General features: G+C 39.1%; 1 protein-coding gene across 10 annotated transcripts in view; it reads right to left on the bottom strand.

Annotated features, from left to right (window-relative positions):
- Positions 1–16409, bottom strand: part of abcc8 (ATP-binding cassette, sub-family C (CFTR/MRP), member 8) — a 119587-nt gene that overhangs the window by 54298 nt on the left and 48880 nt on the right. For all 10 annotated transcript variants that reach the window (XM_072913929.1, XM_072913923.1, XM_072913928.1 and 7 more), the window contains 8 exons: positions 12413–12601; positions 9508–9672; positions 9277–9432; positions 5733–5867; positions 4103–4265; positions 2496–2536; positions 1985–2130; positions 562–676 (listed from right to left, as the gene is read on the bottom strand). In XM_072913929.1, the coding sequence (XP_072770030.1) occupies positions 562–676; positions 1985–2130; positions 2496–2536; positions 4103–4265; positions 5733–5867; positions 9277–9432; positions 9508–9672; positions 12413–12601 (1110 nt within the window). The remainder of the gene's footprint in view (positions 1–561; positions 677–1984; positions 2131–2495; positions 2537–4102; positions 4266–5732; positions 5868–9276; positions 9433–9507; positions 9673–12412; positions 12602–16409) is intronic.

The raw sequence follows: 16409 nt of genomic DNA, 5'->3' as shown, positions 1-16409 counted from the left end.
AACCAAGGACTTTTAAGGCATTGTCTTAGAATATGTTGTGCCTCTCATCTGAGCAAGCTTCATCAGTTCCTGAACAAATACTATGTAAGAAAACTCTGGTCTGAGGGGATGGTGCAGGTCTCCAGAGTATGTATCTTCTGTAATAGAGACATGCAGCTGCTCTCACAATATAGGGAAACCATTTTTGTTGTGGCATGTCTACCTTAAAAATACGATCCTGCACCATCCCCTCAGACTACAGCTGTCCTATCTAGAGACCAAACATCTTCTAAGTTGATTTGAACAGTCCAGTTGTGATCGATACAATGCTCTAGGAAATTTAGAGCCTACCCAGCTTTTATAAATTGAGTCTTAGAGGAATTTATGTTCTTTTGGCCATTTGAGTCATTGTAACATGCATACAATAAACAAGAGCCTACCCTAAAATGAATATTTTGTTGATTTAGGAAGTCTTTTTATTTTCATTTTTGCACAAGTTCAGCCTTGTAGATGTCTGCACTCGCGCTGTTAGAAAATTGTGAATGTTCGATGTTACAAGAACACATTGGTACAATTACTTACCACAGCCTGGTACCTATTTTGGTTATGATTGTTGGATCCCAAGGTCAGCGTTGGTCTGGTTTCCAACTCATCTCCGATCTCATCACTTGAGAAAAACTCGCTCAGCTTTTGAACACTGCAGACACAAAGACCAATTAAATATTAAATCGCCACAGAGGATATTTCAACCATGAACCAAGAGACAATGTAACAGCTTTCATACATCTCTAAGTACACATTCAACTCCAGATATATATTCAAGTTATTTGTCTCGAGCATGCAGGTTGCAAAAAATAGACTTGAGCTCACCTTCACTTGAGTGAGACCAATGATTCCCATGAAAATTTTGAATGATTTATTTTGAATTTAACATAATGCAGTTTGGCTGTTTTAGCAGAATCTGACAAATGCAAATGCCTTATTGGTTTGTGCAGGCTTAAGAAGGGCCTGTAATTATAAAATGTTACTATCATGTTACAGTGACTTACATTGCTATCATTTGATTCATTCATGCATCTCATTAATCATTATGCATGTCAATAGAGACGGTCTGTGTGGGAGAGGCGACAACACTGAGATGCAAATCGGATAGATTTTTTCTCTCTTAGTGAAGTGAAAGAACATTAATCCAGTGTCTCACAAAGTGTGTCAGTTAGTATGATCCCAAAATAGACATTTCAAAGGAGTCAAGACCAAAAAAGTGACGACCGGCATGGTGCAGTCTAATGTTGAAATAGTCATCATGCAACATTTACATTAGACATGGAAATCAACAGTGATAATATGCAAGTCACATGTCCTCACTGTCTTTACTTTACAGCATAACAGCCTGTTTGGCTAATAAAGTGCCCATAAAGCACTTTGTTAGCCAAAAGCTATTCAGTGTTTATACCCATTAAAGTGACATTATTCCAAAATTGATGCCCTTGGTTAAACAGTGTTTAAAAAAGAAAGTCAATATGCTATATGCAGGCAAGGACAGCAAATTAATCACAACTTAGCTCATTATTATACAAATTACATTAAATTTTACAGCCACATCCCAGTCAAAGTAATTTTTACAGACGTCTCAATTAAATAGTCGATGGAGTGCAATTAATCACCATGAATGTGAGTTGGGATGTTTTTATAAATGTGATAGGAATAGGGGATAGCTGTGAGAGGCTCCAGCTCACCCGTGTAAACAGGATAAGCAGTAGAACATGAAGAATACTTTAGCTATTGTCATGTGTGTTTCTACCTAAATCCTCCACTAAAGTGACTGCAGTGGCTGACATTCTTTGCAAGAATTGCTTCGCTCACGCTTGAGTGATCTGAGGTACTGTCCAAGTAACATAACCTCTGCTACTAGTGGCAATAAGACCACTCTCAAAGAGCAGAGTTGTTCCACTCCTGGCTGCTTCTCTAGACGAACCAGTCCTTTGTCTTCTATTTCTTTATTTACCTGACGAGAGCTTTGACAGTCGAGCGCACCACGCTGGAGAGCAAGAAGAGAGGCGTGACCAGGATATGGAAGAGGGAGAGGGAGGCAAAGGCCACAGCTGGAGACAGGTCAGCGTCCTCGGAGATGTGCACATGAACAACAAACGTCTGCAGGAAGTGAGGGTGCAGAGAACAGCTGAAAACATTCTCAACTGTGACCATAGATCTTTAACATTTTACTAAATGCTTGTGGCGTGGGTTAAGTACATTGATGATGAACAAAACCTGGTCCATGACAGCTTCAATGTGCAAAGAAAGAACAGGTTGGCATGATACACTATCTGGACAAATGTCTTGAAGCACACCATTAATTATTTATTTAGTTAGAGTTAGGTTTCACTCCCTTGTTCCTTCAATATTTCAATAAAGACAATCGTATGACTGTCTGAGGACTGTTTGCTTTACAAAGTGAGAATAAGAGCACTTACATTAATACTTTTAATAGAACAGATTATAAACGGTTTCATACTCACTGTCAACACAGCTGCAATGGGAATAGCTGCATTCATGAAGACTGGGAATCAAAGAGAAATAAGACTTGGTCATAGGATAACTTTGTTGTAAAAGATACTAAATATCCTCCTGAGAAAATTGTTTTGCTTCATTTTGTTTTGTCAGTGTAACAAATTCCCCTCAAAAAGAAATAGACCCATTACGTTAAACATAAATGCCCAGTGCAGAAAACACTGATTCTTAAGAGGATATATTTATTCAAATATACTCTCAAATACAAGCAACTACAAACTAATAATTCTGAGGTAAAGGTACAAGACAGTACAGTGAATGATGTATTTGTATTACCCTCCTGTTTTAGGCTCCAGGCCCGGGGGCCAAATCTGGCCCGCCACATTATTTCATGTGACCCACAAAAGCCTGGAAATAATATGTGTTAAAAAATGCTTAATCTATTCTTACTAAATATATTTGTTCTTTCCCTTTTGACATTAAAAATCATGTACTGCATGCAATTGCATTTCTTTTAAAATTCAATATTATCAAAGTCAAAATATTATATTATGTATTTCAAAAATATTTTTTGTTAAAATAAAGATAAATACTGTACTTAAATATCTGCTTGACTTATGATTTCAAAACAAATTACCAATCAAATTGTAGACTGTAAAATTGACAATAGATTTTACGGTTAAATTCCGCCGACTGAGTTTTTTACGATACAATCAACTTTGGTACTGTTTTTTCCAGATACAATAAGACACTAAAACATTTAAAAACAAACAAAAAAACATTGAAACAAAAAGATTTTACGGTAAAACAAACAAACTGGCAGCTCTGTTGCTTGAAAAACAGTGGTATTGTTTTTCCATTCCATTCCATTTATTAAATGTTTTTATATGCTGTAAAAAACCCACTGCTTTTACTGTAAAAGTCAGGTGACTGAGCTGCCAGTTTTTAAAGTAAAATTTAAATTTTTTTTTTGCACCTTATGTAAAAAATATATCGTTAGTGTATTATATACATATATATATATATATATGTATATATTACATATATATATATATATATATATATATATATATATATATATATAAATAAATATATATATATATATATATATATATATATACATATACACATGTATATGTGTATATTTATGTAATACTCATTGTTAAAAGCGGCCCTCTGAGGGCAACCATAACTGCGATGTGGCCTTCAATGAAAACGAGCTTGACACCCCTGGTTTATAGTAATACATACGGCAGGGTATTTCTCTTATCCAAATATTATTTTCAGTGTTGGCATCATCAAAGGGGATCACAACATTTTAATTTTGCATATGATACTCTCGTTTTTTTATCACTGCCATGACATTTAATGTTTAATCTTTGGTATCAAATTGTCATTATCCAGCATGTGTATCACAGATGTGGAGACTGTAAGCTGTGTTGTTTTAGGAGATAAGGAGGAAAACAAACAGTGGACATGCCTTCCTGTTAGGATACATAGTGAAATCTAATATTGACTGATGACTATACTTGTTGAGTTAAAACATTGACTTATAAGTTATAGTTTGTTTGACTTTTAGGACAATATCCAACAACAGACACATTAGCCTGCTTACTAGATATGGATGTGTAAAGAGCAAATGCTTGCAAGCTGGTCAACTCCTTGCTTCTGGTCTCCTCCACACTGTCACAGAAAATACGTTCCCACGCATACAACTTCAGCAGTTTGATGCCCCGTAGAAGTTCATTGGTCTTTTTGAGGCGCTCACTGGAGTATTCCTGAGGGGACATATAGAACTAGGTCTTCACAGTCCATTTAACAAAGGCATTGATTATTGTATCTGTGCTAAACGCAGGCAAACTCAGCCAACATAGTTTATTGTCCTCCGTTTATAGTCCATGTTGCAGTCATGCAAGCAGCGCCATCCTCACGTTCATGTTTCGCTCTAAGATGTTATTTGTAACTTGATGTGCACCGATGATGAGAAAGTTTGTCTAATTACCTCAGTTGTATCGAAAGTTCTGCCGGAGTTTGTTTTGAATGGCGCACAGCACACCGCTCTAACTATCATCACACTGCCGTGTGACGTGATAACTGCCAGTGCAAACAAACACCGTGATGAATCTCCTGTCATCTATGATAAGGCAATATTAGTTGTTTTTTATTCACATGCATTAACGCAGTAACGTTGACAGCCCTAAGAAAAATATATTTAAAAAAAATTATGTTGTTGAACATGCAGCACATACATTCAGTGTGCCTTTTCTGCATCTTTCTATATTGAAGCGCAATCTCCACAACAGGACTTATTTTAGCATGCCTAAGATGCGCCTAAGGAGGTGCCAGTGTTGTGATGGTAGATCTGGAATGATCAAGATGCATCATCCTACGGTGCACCTTAGGCATGCTAAAACAAGTTATGTTGTCGAGCTCGCGCTTCAATATAGCCCAGAAAAGGTTTATCATATTTGTGTGCTGCATGTTCAACAACATAACAAAACACCACAGGTTGCACCAAATGATGCCATAAATGTGGAGGGAAATGAGTGTCTCCATGGTGAAAACCGGTATAGTACACGCAAAATCCTAATTTAAATATGGCAGTCTGCACTACTTTTGTAGTGAAGTTAATTATATTTATATAGCGCTTTTCTCCAGTGACTGAAAGCACTTTACATAGAGAAACCCAATATCTAAGTTACATTTACACCAGTGTGGGTGGCACTGGGAGCAGGGGGGTAAAGTGTCTTGCCCAAGGACACAACGGCAGTGACCAGGATGGTGGAAGCGGGGATCGAACCTGGAGCCCTCAAGTTGCGGCCACGGCCATTCTACCAACCAAGCTATGCCGCCTTCTGTATTTGTTATCATTTGTACACGGAGTCTTAGTTGATCAAGTGCAACATGCCTAATAACAGCAGACACAACTTTAGAGATTGCACATGCCCCTGAGCTCTTGTTATTTGGATCTTAGTTACATCCACTTCATTACCTGCTCACATGTCACTTTACTACCTGGAAGGAAGTGAGCACAGCAGTAATGACCAAGACTATTTGTCACATTTATTAGTCAGTCAGACTCCTCGGTAGATGTAATGAACTGGAATGGTAGAGATAAACATTCAAGAGTTGCAGCTCAGTTTTTTTTATATTACAGACTTTAAACAAAAATAACCAAACCACCCTCTGACATGAATATCCATTTGACATAATGACAGAGAGGATGACTTCCAATGGACGCTCACCAGAGTGCTCTTTTGTGTCTGTGACAGCTTTGTGGCCACAAAATACTGGACAGGCGCTAACACAGCAATGACAGTCGCTCCAATCAAGGCACTGATTCCCAAGAGGTAATAAAGCAGGATCACTCCCACTACAATCTGTGTGAGGGAGATAATGAGAATGAGAACAGCAGCATGCTACTGTGGCACAGTGTTGCTCTCTGCATCGTTTCTGACACCTACAGGACACGCACACACACGCGCACGCACACACGCACACACACACACACACACACACACACACACACACACACACACACACACACACACACACACACACACACACACACAAACACACACACACGCACGCACGCACAAATCTTCATAGATGTGACAGCATCACACCTTCTCCCTCACAAGAAAATGTATCAGAGTGGTGAGAAGGCACTTGAGAGAACAGTAGGATGTGATTTATTCTCTTAACAGCTTTCCTGGAGACACGTGGATGGCTGGTAATAAAATAACCAACCTCTAAATTACTAGTAGCTGATGAGATGCTGTTTAACGCTATCTGTCATACTTTTACATGCACCGTATCCCCCATTACTGCAATTTGTGGCACATGGGGTAAGGACGTAATACTCAAATTTGCACGACTGCTTAAAGTCAGTAAAAAACATGAAAAGCAAAACAGATATGTTTAGAACAAAAACCCAATTTTTGTTTCTTTCTGTCATTTTGTTAAACGTCACAAGACAGAGCCGCCTGTGAGTGCCGTAGAGACCTGGCGTTATTGTAATAGTTCTGTGATTTCTGACAAGGAGAAAAAGGGAATTTGTTGACGTTGTTTTGGTGTGGTTGCAAGCAACAGTAGTGGGTTTTGGCATATAAAGATAATGTTGATCGACCACCTTTGCGTCATCTTTACAACGTCCAGGTAGATTTAAATGTGTTCACAGTCTCTAGCACAGTGTTTTTCAACCACTGTGCCGCGGCACACTAGTGTGCCGGGAGATACAATCTGGTGTGCCGTGGCAAGATTATCTAATTTCACCTATTTGGGGTAAAAAATATTTTTTGCAAACCAGTAATTATAGTCTGCAAATGATGTGTTGTTGTTGAGTGTCTGTGCTGTCTAGAGCTCGGCAGAGTAACCGTGTAATACTCTTCCATACTAGTAGGTGGCGGCCGGTAGCTAATTGCTTTGTCAATGTCGGAAACAGCGGGAGGCAGCATGCAGGTAAAAACGTATTTAATGCTTAAACAAAAAACAAACAAAAGGTAAGTGCCCCTAAGAAAAGACATTGAAGCTTAGGGAAGGCTATGCAGAACGAAACTAAAACTGAACTGGCTTCAAAGTCAACAAAAACAGAATGCTGGACAACAGCAAAGACTTACTGTGGAGCAAAGACGGCGTACACAATGTACATCCGAACATGACGTGACAATCGACAATGTCCCCACGAAGAAGGATAAAAACAAAGTAGATGCGGGAAATATCACTCTAAGGAAGACATGAAACTGCTACAGGAAAATACCAAAAAAAAAAAGAAAAAGCCACCAAAATAGGAGCGCAAGACAAGAAGTAAAACACTACACACAGGAAAACAATCAATCGGCGCCGTCTTGCAAAGAAACCATGTTTTCCCAAACTAGTGTAAACTTCCATCCATGAATCCATTTTCTACCGCTTGTCCCTCTCGGGGTTGCTGGAGCCTATCCCAGCTGTATTCGGGAGAATGGCGGGGTACACCCTGGACAAGTCGCCACCAGTGTAAAATCAAATGACACATTTTACTTCCAGATTTTTTTGTAATTCTTTTTTCAGTTTGGAAATTATTATTCCCTTCCTGTATTTTGTATTATTTCCGGACAGGTGCCTTTATTTTTCATTCTACTTCCTGTCTTCCTTTGTTTCACAGCGACTTTACTTCTGGCTTGAGCACCTGCCTCCATTTGTAATTAGGAGACTCTACTGCTGGCAATCACTAATCAGGAGGTTTCCTATGCCAGCCCTGTCCCTTTAGATTTGCTTTGTATCTCAATGTGTTGCTTTGGGTTTTGCGCTACCTACACCTGTTTGAGCTTTGTGCACTCCCCTGCTGCACGTCCTTGTTTTTGTCATTAATGTTATGATCCATTGCCCGGATCGTGTTTTGTTCTGTTAGTTTTGACTACAGTTCTGTTTTCTGCACCCGTTGGTTTGTGTTTCAGTTGCCATGACTGCAGATTAGTTTCACCTGCCTCTGATTAGTGTTCGGGACGCTCACCTGCTCCTGGGCACTAATCAGAGAGCTATTTATTCCCGTTTCTCTCCACAATCAGTCTGGCTTCCTTGTTTGCTACACGCAACAGTTAACGCCGTCTATAGTTTTTTATTCGTGATTCCTGTGTATATGCTAGCTCCCGCGCTAGCCTCCTCCTAAGCTTTGCCTCCCGTGCTATCGGCACGCTATTGTTTTTCTGCATTTCCTGCATGATTTATGCAAATAAATCATTTCCTACCTGCACGCTGTCTCCGGAGTTTCCGTCTGCATGTTGGGAGAACTACCTCCGCATAACCATGCGACCAAGTCGTTACAATTAATTGCATATTTACCTGTCTCTGCATCCCGGGGTTGCCAGACCTACACAACCTTAACATTTAAATTACTTTTAGATGGGGGAGGAGCCCACAGCAGCACCCGGTGATTGTTAAGAAGAGCGAAATTTGCTTCCATTTCAGAGTCTCCAGAAGTTACCACAAGGTTTGTTGCTTTTAACTTTTTTGATAAAGAGTATCTGAAGGGTTACAATTACTCGCAATTAAATCGGCGTGAGTCTTGTTGCCCCCTGTGTCTTTTATTGTTATATTCTATTTTATTGGTTTGTTTTTTTACTTGTATTTTAAATAATTGTAATTTAATTACTTATTATTGTTTCTTTTTATGTGAAGCACTCTGGAAACAGTTCTGTTAATAGTGCTATATAAATAAAGGGGATTGGATTGGATTAGATAAATATACAGTAGACATAAAGCCTCTAAGTGGACAACACCAATCAGCCCTCTTGCTCCCTCTTCTTATACTCTGGCAAAGCAGGTGCGTTGTAATGCGTTCATGAACGAGGGTGAATGTGTGTGGTTGTCCAAATGTATTCATGCCAGGCCACCAGGAAAAAATTCATAAATAAATGCATTTGTTCTTAAATATGTTGTTAAAAAGTTATTGTGACAAAACTGTTATCTGTGGACACTTTGCACAACAAATAACTGTTCCCATATGCCACAGCCTCCCTATTAACTATTTAAATGCTCATTTATTAACACAACAGATGCAAGAAATTTAGAAAAACATTTAAAGCAAACAAATGTGTAGAATGATTTAAATGATTTTGTAGGAAATTATATAGCGTTTTCAGTAATCAATCTATTGGTGTAGTAGATTCGCAGGGCGAAATAATGCTTAACCATAATTTTTTTTTCCAAAATCATTTATAAACCGCACATTATGGGAGGAGAAGCACATAAAACAAAACATAACGTAGCAGAAGAGCAATACAATTTCACAAATATCTTCATGTTTCTAACCTGGACTGGCATCGCCCACAGGTTCGGACAGAGGAAGAAGAACCACATAAGCTGGTTGGTATCTATGGCAACCAGGTTGCAAATCTGAGCCACAGTTAGCTCGCCCATGGACATGTTGGACGTGCACAAACGCATGATCTTGTTGTAGATTTTGGTCTGGGGAGAAAACAACAAAACATATGGATGCATTTCTTTGTTTCATTTTGATGGCGAACATCTGAGGATACGTGCCTGAATGGCGCCACGTAGCTTGATGCCCGTCTCAATCGCCACATAATAGGAGGCCTGTAGGAAGGTTCGCTGCAGGAGCAGTGCGAAGAAGAGCAACACGGCCAGCACATACGCATTCTCCAGAAACTCCTTGGAGGAAATGAAGTAGATGCCCAACAACTTCATCTGGAAGAACAGAGTTTGAGGAAGTATGAACTATTTTGTTTTAATAAAAACTAAGCAGATATTTAAAGTCAGATCATTGAGTAGCTGTCAGCAAATCCATTCAAGTTCAATGGAAGGTTTGCAATGGAGGAAGCCTCAGGGAATGGATATTGGATATATTTTCCTGAAAGATTCATTGTCTTATAATGGATTTCAATCATCACTGATTTATTGCCTCAACATCACACCAACCATGAATCTTCGTCGCACTTACCCTGTCACCTACATCATCAATCCATCCAGTTCCTCATCATGTTCATTCATTGCTAGGGCTGGGGTATATCCCATGTAGGAAAAAAGGCAGACTACCATTGATTGTCAGTCAGTTGCAACGTAAAAAGAGTGCATTGAGTCTGCACTGATCCAAGGTCAGCGACACAGAAGTCAGCAATGTGAACTAATATACCCCAATACCACTAAAATTCGACAAATGGTAAATACTTGTATAGCGCTTTTCTACCTTCAAAGCACTCAAAGCGCTTTGACACTATTTCCACATTTACCCATTAACACACACATTCACACACTGATGTCGGGAGCTGTCATGCAGGAGCAAGGGTGAAGTGTCTTGCCCAAGGACACAACATGACTAGGATGGCGGAAGCTGGGATTGAACTTGCAACCAACCGAGCCACGCTGTCTCCGAAATGACACTCTGCATACCAAACTATCTATATTTGGTCTTCAAAGTGACACTGTCCAAACTACTGATAACAGAACCATTCATAATATTTTCAAATAAACGTGTGATGTTCCACCGCTGCAGTCCACGTCTGACTTCATAATTCAAGAGACGTTCTCACTGATTGGCTCTCGGGTGTGGTCGTCTGTCTTTTATAAACTCTAAGGAATTGAGACGTCTCCTGCAGTCTCATAAATAATTGACACGTCTTAAATTAGTGCACCATCCAAGCAGGTGCGGGAAATGGCATCTCGAATGACTGAAACTGTGAACTATCCATCTATCCATTTTCTACCGCTTGTCCCTTTCGGGGTCACGGGGGGTGCTGGAGCCTATCTCAGCTGCAATCGGGGGGAAGGCGGTGTACACCCTGGACAAGTCGCCAGCATCACAGGGCCAGCACAGATAGACAGACAACATTCACACTCACATTCACACACTAGGGCCAATTTAGTGTTGCCAATCAGCTTATCTCCATACAACTATAAAATAGCCAACATTTTAAGAATTAATTAATAAAGGATACAATGCTACATATTGAGTCTGTTAGAGTGCTAAAACTGCCAAGAGTTAATAGTCATTATACCAGTGTGCAGCTTTTTAACCATCACCAAATGCTTTTCTTTTTGAGGAAGTTTGATTTTGTGCTTTGTTGTTTGTTTTCATTGCTGCTATTTTACCTGTTTTTTTAATACATAAACAACGTCAATTTTTTTTTTTAGCATCTTGCCGTTCCTTTTTTTTTTAATGGACAACATTTTATTAGTCATTTAAATTTTTGGAACAGCCGAATGAGCAGCACAGTTACAGTATAAATGAATATTTGTGAATTAATGAGTTATCTTTGTTGTTCATAAGCACATGTCTAAAAAACTTTAACTGCATTTAGAAGTCGATGGAAAAATTAGAGCCATTAAATATGTGTACACTTTATTATCCGACTATTCAACTAATCCACATGCTGTCTTGCATTAAAGCAACTTTATGGATTGTTATATTACCTCATTGTTTCACTCCTTTGAGTGGATTAATACTGGCCTGTGGATGAATGGATTGCTAGGAGGACGGTTGATAAAGCGGGGTCGTGACTCGTCGTGAGTAAAATGCGTTCACTTCAAACTGAACTTTTAAGGAGGAAATATTGTTGTGTTACAAACTTTTATGTGGTGTTTCTTCCTTATTTGTCATTATTCAAAGCTGATTTTAATGTGTATGTTTAATGTGCAATCTTGTGGGCGGGCCTCCTCTCAACAATGTGTTAAAATCCTTTTTTTAGTCAGTCCTAGTCTTTGATATTTTCTGTCCAATTGTACTACAGTAGTCAGTACTCACACCCATATGGTCACGCAATTACTCTGAGACTGGCCAATAAAAATACTTTTAACATACTGTTCAGAGAAGGTCCTGCTCACAAAACTGAAGTTAAATCGTAACCAAAATTAAAAATGTTTTGCAACCAAAAAACAATTTGCAATTATAACTTTTGTTTGAAAATATTTTTTTCAATTTCAAATATAAAACTTGTTTTAGTTACAACCCTTTTTTTCTGTTTGGTTGCATTAAATAAAACAATTTCTCTCCATACACTAAGTTGCTGACATGTGCAGGGTTGGACTGCGCAGAATGATCACTGTTGGTACCTTGACCCAGATGAAGGTGAGGTTTAGGAGTGTAATGGATACCCAGATAGCTTAGCTGCGCACTACAACGGTACGTAGACCTCACTACCCGGTGGTTTTTAGCCAACTGGCTTGCGCACTCCGCTCTCAGTCAAAAGGGTTGTGTGGTTGCAGGTTTGAGCCTGGGCTGGCCAAAGCCTGATGACCACTGTGACACATATTAGATAGTCACTAGATATCCATGCTTAGAAACATTCTTAAAATAAGCGTTTTATATATATAATTTGGGGATAAAACATTCATTTTGATCACTGCAGTATGTCTGCATGATGAGTGTAACAGAATTTTTTTTTTTGTATTAGTATTAGGATCTTACGAAGGTTGTTGATGATGCTCTCACCGGTTGCTGGATGGTCCTGTTGTTCTTGCTGATGTGGTGGACGATGCCGGAGATGCAGAGTGGACCAGCAAAACCCAGCAGGTCGGCCAGGAAGCGGAATGTAATGCTGAGAATGAGAGGTCGGCCGAACGCTTTTCTCAAGGCTTGCCAGATCCACTTGGGGCCCTGCAGCGCCGTGCCTTGAGGTCTCTGATAGAGAGGGCGAGCAGAAAAAAAAAAAGTAAAGCAGGGGTGTCCAAATTGTGGACATTTATGACCCATAACTATGACCATAACTACTATTGAGGACACCAAGGTCATGTCCTCTCCTCTATATTTCTTAAGTGTCACAAATGATGACATGACTGACTGTAAATACAGTCGTAGTCAAAAGTTTACATACACTTGTAAAGAACATAATGTCATGGCTGTCTTGAGTTTCCAATAATTTCTACAACTCTTATTTTTTTGTGATACAGTGATTGGACGGTAGGAATGGTGTTTCATCTTTTTTCCTCCAAACATATTGCTGGGTATTGTGGCCAAACAGCTCAATTTTTGTTTCATCTTACCACAGAACTTTCCTCCAGAAGGTCTTATCTTTGTCCATGTGATGTCAGATGAAACAAAAAGTGAGCTGTTTGGCCACAATAACCAGCAATATGTTTGGAGGAGAAAAAGTGAGGCCTTTAATCCCAGGAACACCATGCCTACCGTCAAGCATGGTGGTGGTAGTATTATGCGCTGGGCCTGTTTTGCTGCCAATGGAACTGGTGCTTTACAGAGAGTAAATGGGACAATGAAAAAAGAGGATTACCTCCAAATTCTTAAGGAGAACCTAAAATCATCAGCCCGGTGGTTGGGTCTTGGGCGCAGTTGGGTGTTCCAACAGGACCCCAAACACACGTCAAAAGTGGTCAAGTAATGGCTAAATCAGGCTAGAATTAAGGTTTTAGAATGGCCTTCCCAAAGTCCTGACTTAAACGTGTGGACAATGCTGAAGAAACAAGTCCATGTCAGAAAACCAACAAATGTAGCTGAACTGCACCAATTTTGTCAAGAGGAGTGGTCAAATATCAACCAGAAACTTGCCAGAAGCTTGTGGATGGCTACCAAAAGCGCCTTATTGCAGTGAAACTTGCCAAAATTAACATTGCTGAATGTATACTTTTGACCCAGCAGATTTGGTCACATTTTCAGTAGACCCATAATAAATTCATAAAAGAACCAAACTTCATGAATGTTTTTTGTGACCAACAAGTATGTGCTCCAATCACTCTATCACAAAAAAATAAGACTTGTAGAAATTATTGGAAACTCAAGACAGCCATGACATTATGTTCTTTACGAGTGTATGTAAACTTTTGATCACGACTGTATACTTTGTGTAGGACATTGTGAGCGCTGTACATCACCATGCGGTAGATCATCCTCTCTCAATACACGATCTTTGGTCATGTACAACGTAATGCAATGAAGTCCACTTTTACTTTAAACATCATCCGACTTGAAAAGTGCTGCCAACATAACATTAACATTCAATTATACTGACATAACTAATGTCTGTTTCACCTGAATGAAATTGATGTAAAACGCTGATGGTATAATACTGTTGTCATGTCAGTCATGCCTGCCCTAAACGTCGTACACGCACTGTGCGAAGGGCTTCGTGATCCGTGGAAGGGGGTGTTTTGTGTGAAGAAGCGCATGTCAAGTGTAAATTATTGAATGACAAGGTGCTTCATATATATTTTTTCCCTAAATGTATTCCTGGCCACGTCAAGCTCTGTCACTGATTAGAATATGGGGACAGATTCCTCCCCCTCAATTTTCAATGACCGCATGGCGTGCATCTCTCGTACTTGCAACGCTAAGTAGAAGGACTTGGGTTCAAAGCCATGTCGGAGTTCTATATAAAGTAACGTTTTTAAACTTATGTTTTGATTATGTTACCATTATGTCATACATTAAACTTAAACATAGTGATAAAAAAGTGGATTGTTAATTGTGTTGCTCAAGGTAATATTCAGATGGTGCTGGGATACCCATGATTTTAGCCTTTCAAAGCTCCTCTTGGACCAAATTTTGACCTCTGTATTTTTTAAATCCGAGTTACGGCCCTGCCCATAACTATTTTTTCTCTCTCCATATTCTGAAAATGAAATTATTATCAATGAGATATATTATTAGATTATTATTATTGCACTCGTTTGTTGAAACTGTATAAAAAATAAGAAATTCATGTTTTTTAATTAGATATCTTAGCATTTGTTGACCTACATTGGATTTAGTCATTTTAATGCACAAAATGTATCAAAATCATATCTTACATGGATAAAATGTATCACAGTGGACCCAGCTTCCTTTCATTATTCTGTTAGAGACCCTCAATGGAAAAGTTTGTACATTGATGACGTAAGGTAACTGTAGATGCTCTTGTTGGTGACGTGTATGAAATCTTATTTCACTATAGGGAAACATGAAAGCAAAACTGTTGAAAAAATTAGCTTGGACCAAAAAAAAAAAAAAAAAAATCATCCAGCACAGCAAGAACAGCTTAAACATAAAAATGCTGAATCGTTAGAAAAAGCAGTCAGCCAATTCAGCCGAGAGCTGTAAAACAAGGACATAGTCAGGGTTTCCATTCTTTCTATATGCTGCTGCTGCATCATGGGATACCCTGATTAATGGTGTAGAAGTGAAGCTGGACAGCCAAGGAGGATGCACCATTGGAGGCGACAAAGCATAACGGCCATGCAGTGCATGGAGGGGGATCTAACAGGAAGTGAACTGCAGTTAAGAGATGACATACTCTATTTCATCACAGCAGTTTACTCACTCAGGACTTCAGTAAGTGTGAGATGGGAGGTTTTTTGTTTCAGTTTCAGTTTTTATATTGTAGCCTTGTGGAGATAGGTACCAAATCTTATACTTTTGCAGGCATCGACCGAATTCCGTCGGTACGACCAGGCACCGAATCATGTAAAACCAAAGGGCCCCATATTCGAATATCTTTGATGCTCGTGACGTCACGTCCGTTTGCAGGCTCAAACACTTTGTGAGCAAACAATCACTCAAGGAGCACTCAGAGCGGACTCAGTGAGACTGCCTTTAGGTAAAGTTACCATTTTCAACGCCGACAAAGTAAGTATATATGAACACTCCAATGCACAGTAAAACTCCACTTTTCAAAATGGGCAAGCTTGATGCTAATTCATATTAGATTTGCCATAGACATGCTACTGATTAGCATTAGCAATTTTACATGGCTATTTTAACACCTCCAAATGTGGTAATGACAATTGTCAACTTTCTTTTTTGGTTTTATTTATTATTAATAAGGTTACAATGTTATGCAGAGGTGTACTTATAACTATTTTATGTTTTAAGTACACTATGGGGGTTGCGTAACAATAAAATTATTGAGAAACACTGCCCCCGCGACCCCGAAGGGAATAAGCGTTAGAAAATGGATGGATGGATGGATGCTCTAGACTCTTATTAATATACTTGTTAATATACTGCTAATAGTTGCTTACTTTTTGCTGTAACATGGTTCCATCTACACTTCTTTTTATTTTTTATTTTTAGCTAAGTACCGTGTGACTTGTTGAAGGGTGGACTAGCAAAGTAAGATTTTCATTGTACGGCAAACTGTCTGTTTAACTGTGCATATGACAATAAACAATCTTGAATCTTGAATCTTGAATCTTGAATCTTAAAGTTTATTAAGCACTTATTTCTTGGTGTTGTTTCAAGCTAGATTAGCTATTAGCATGCTTGTTGCTGGCTTGCTTTCAGTGTGTAACATGTTTAGCCTTGTCCTCAGTGATCATGTACGTAATAATGACATCTAAGATACTAATAATTGCAGTTTAATTGCTGCAATGGAGGTGATAATTGTTTACTTAGGAGACCGGCTCCAAACTGTGTATGGAGACAGCAGCCGCTAGTCAGCTGAGGGACTAAAAATAAATACAGTGTCAGCCAGAGAGGATCAGCGTTTGTGATCGACATT

The sequence above is a fragment of the Nerophis lumbriciformis genome, linkage group LG10 (assembly GCF_033978685.3).
Source record: "Nerophis lumbriciformis linkage group LG10, RoL_Nlum_v2.1, whole genome shotgun sequence".
In the NCBI taxonomy this organism is placed as follows: Eukaryota; Metazoa; Chordata; class Actinopteri; order Syngnathiformes; family Syngnathidae; genus Nerophis; species Nerophis lumbriciformis.
This window is presented reverse-complemented; position numbering and strand designations above follow the sequence as displayed.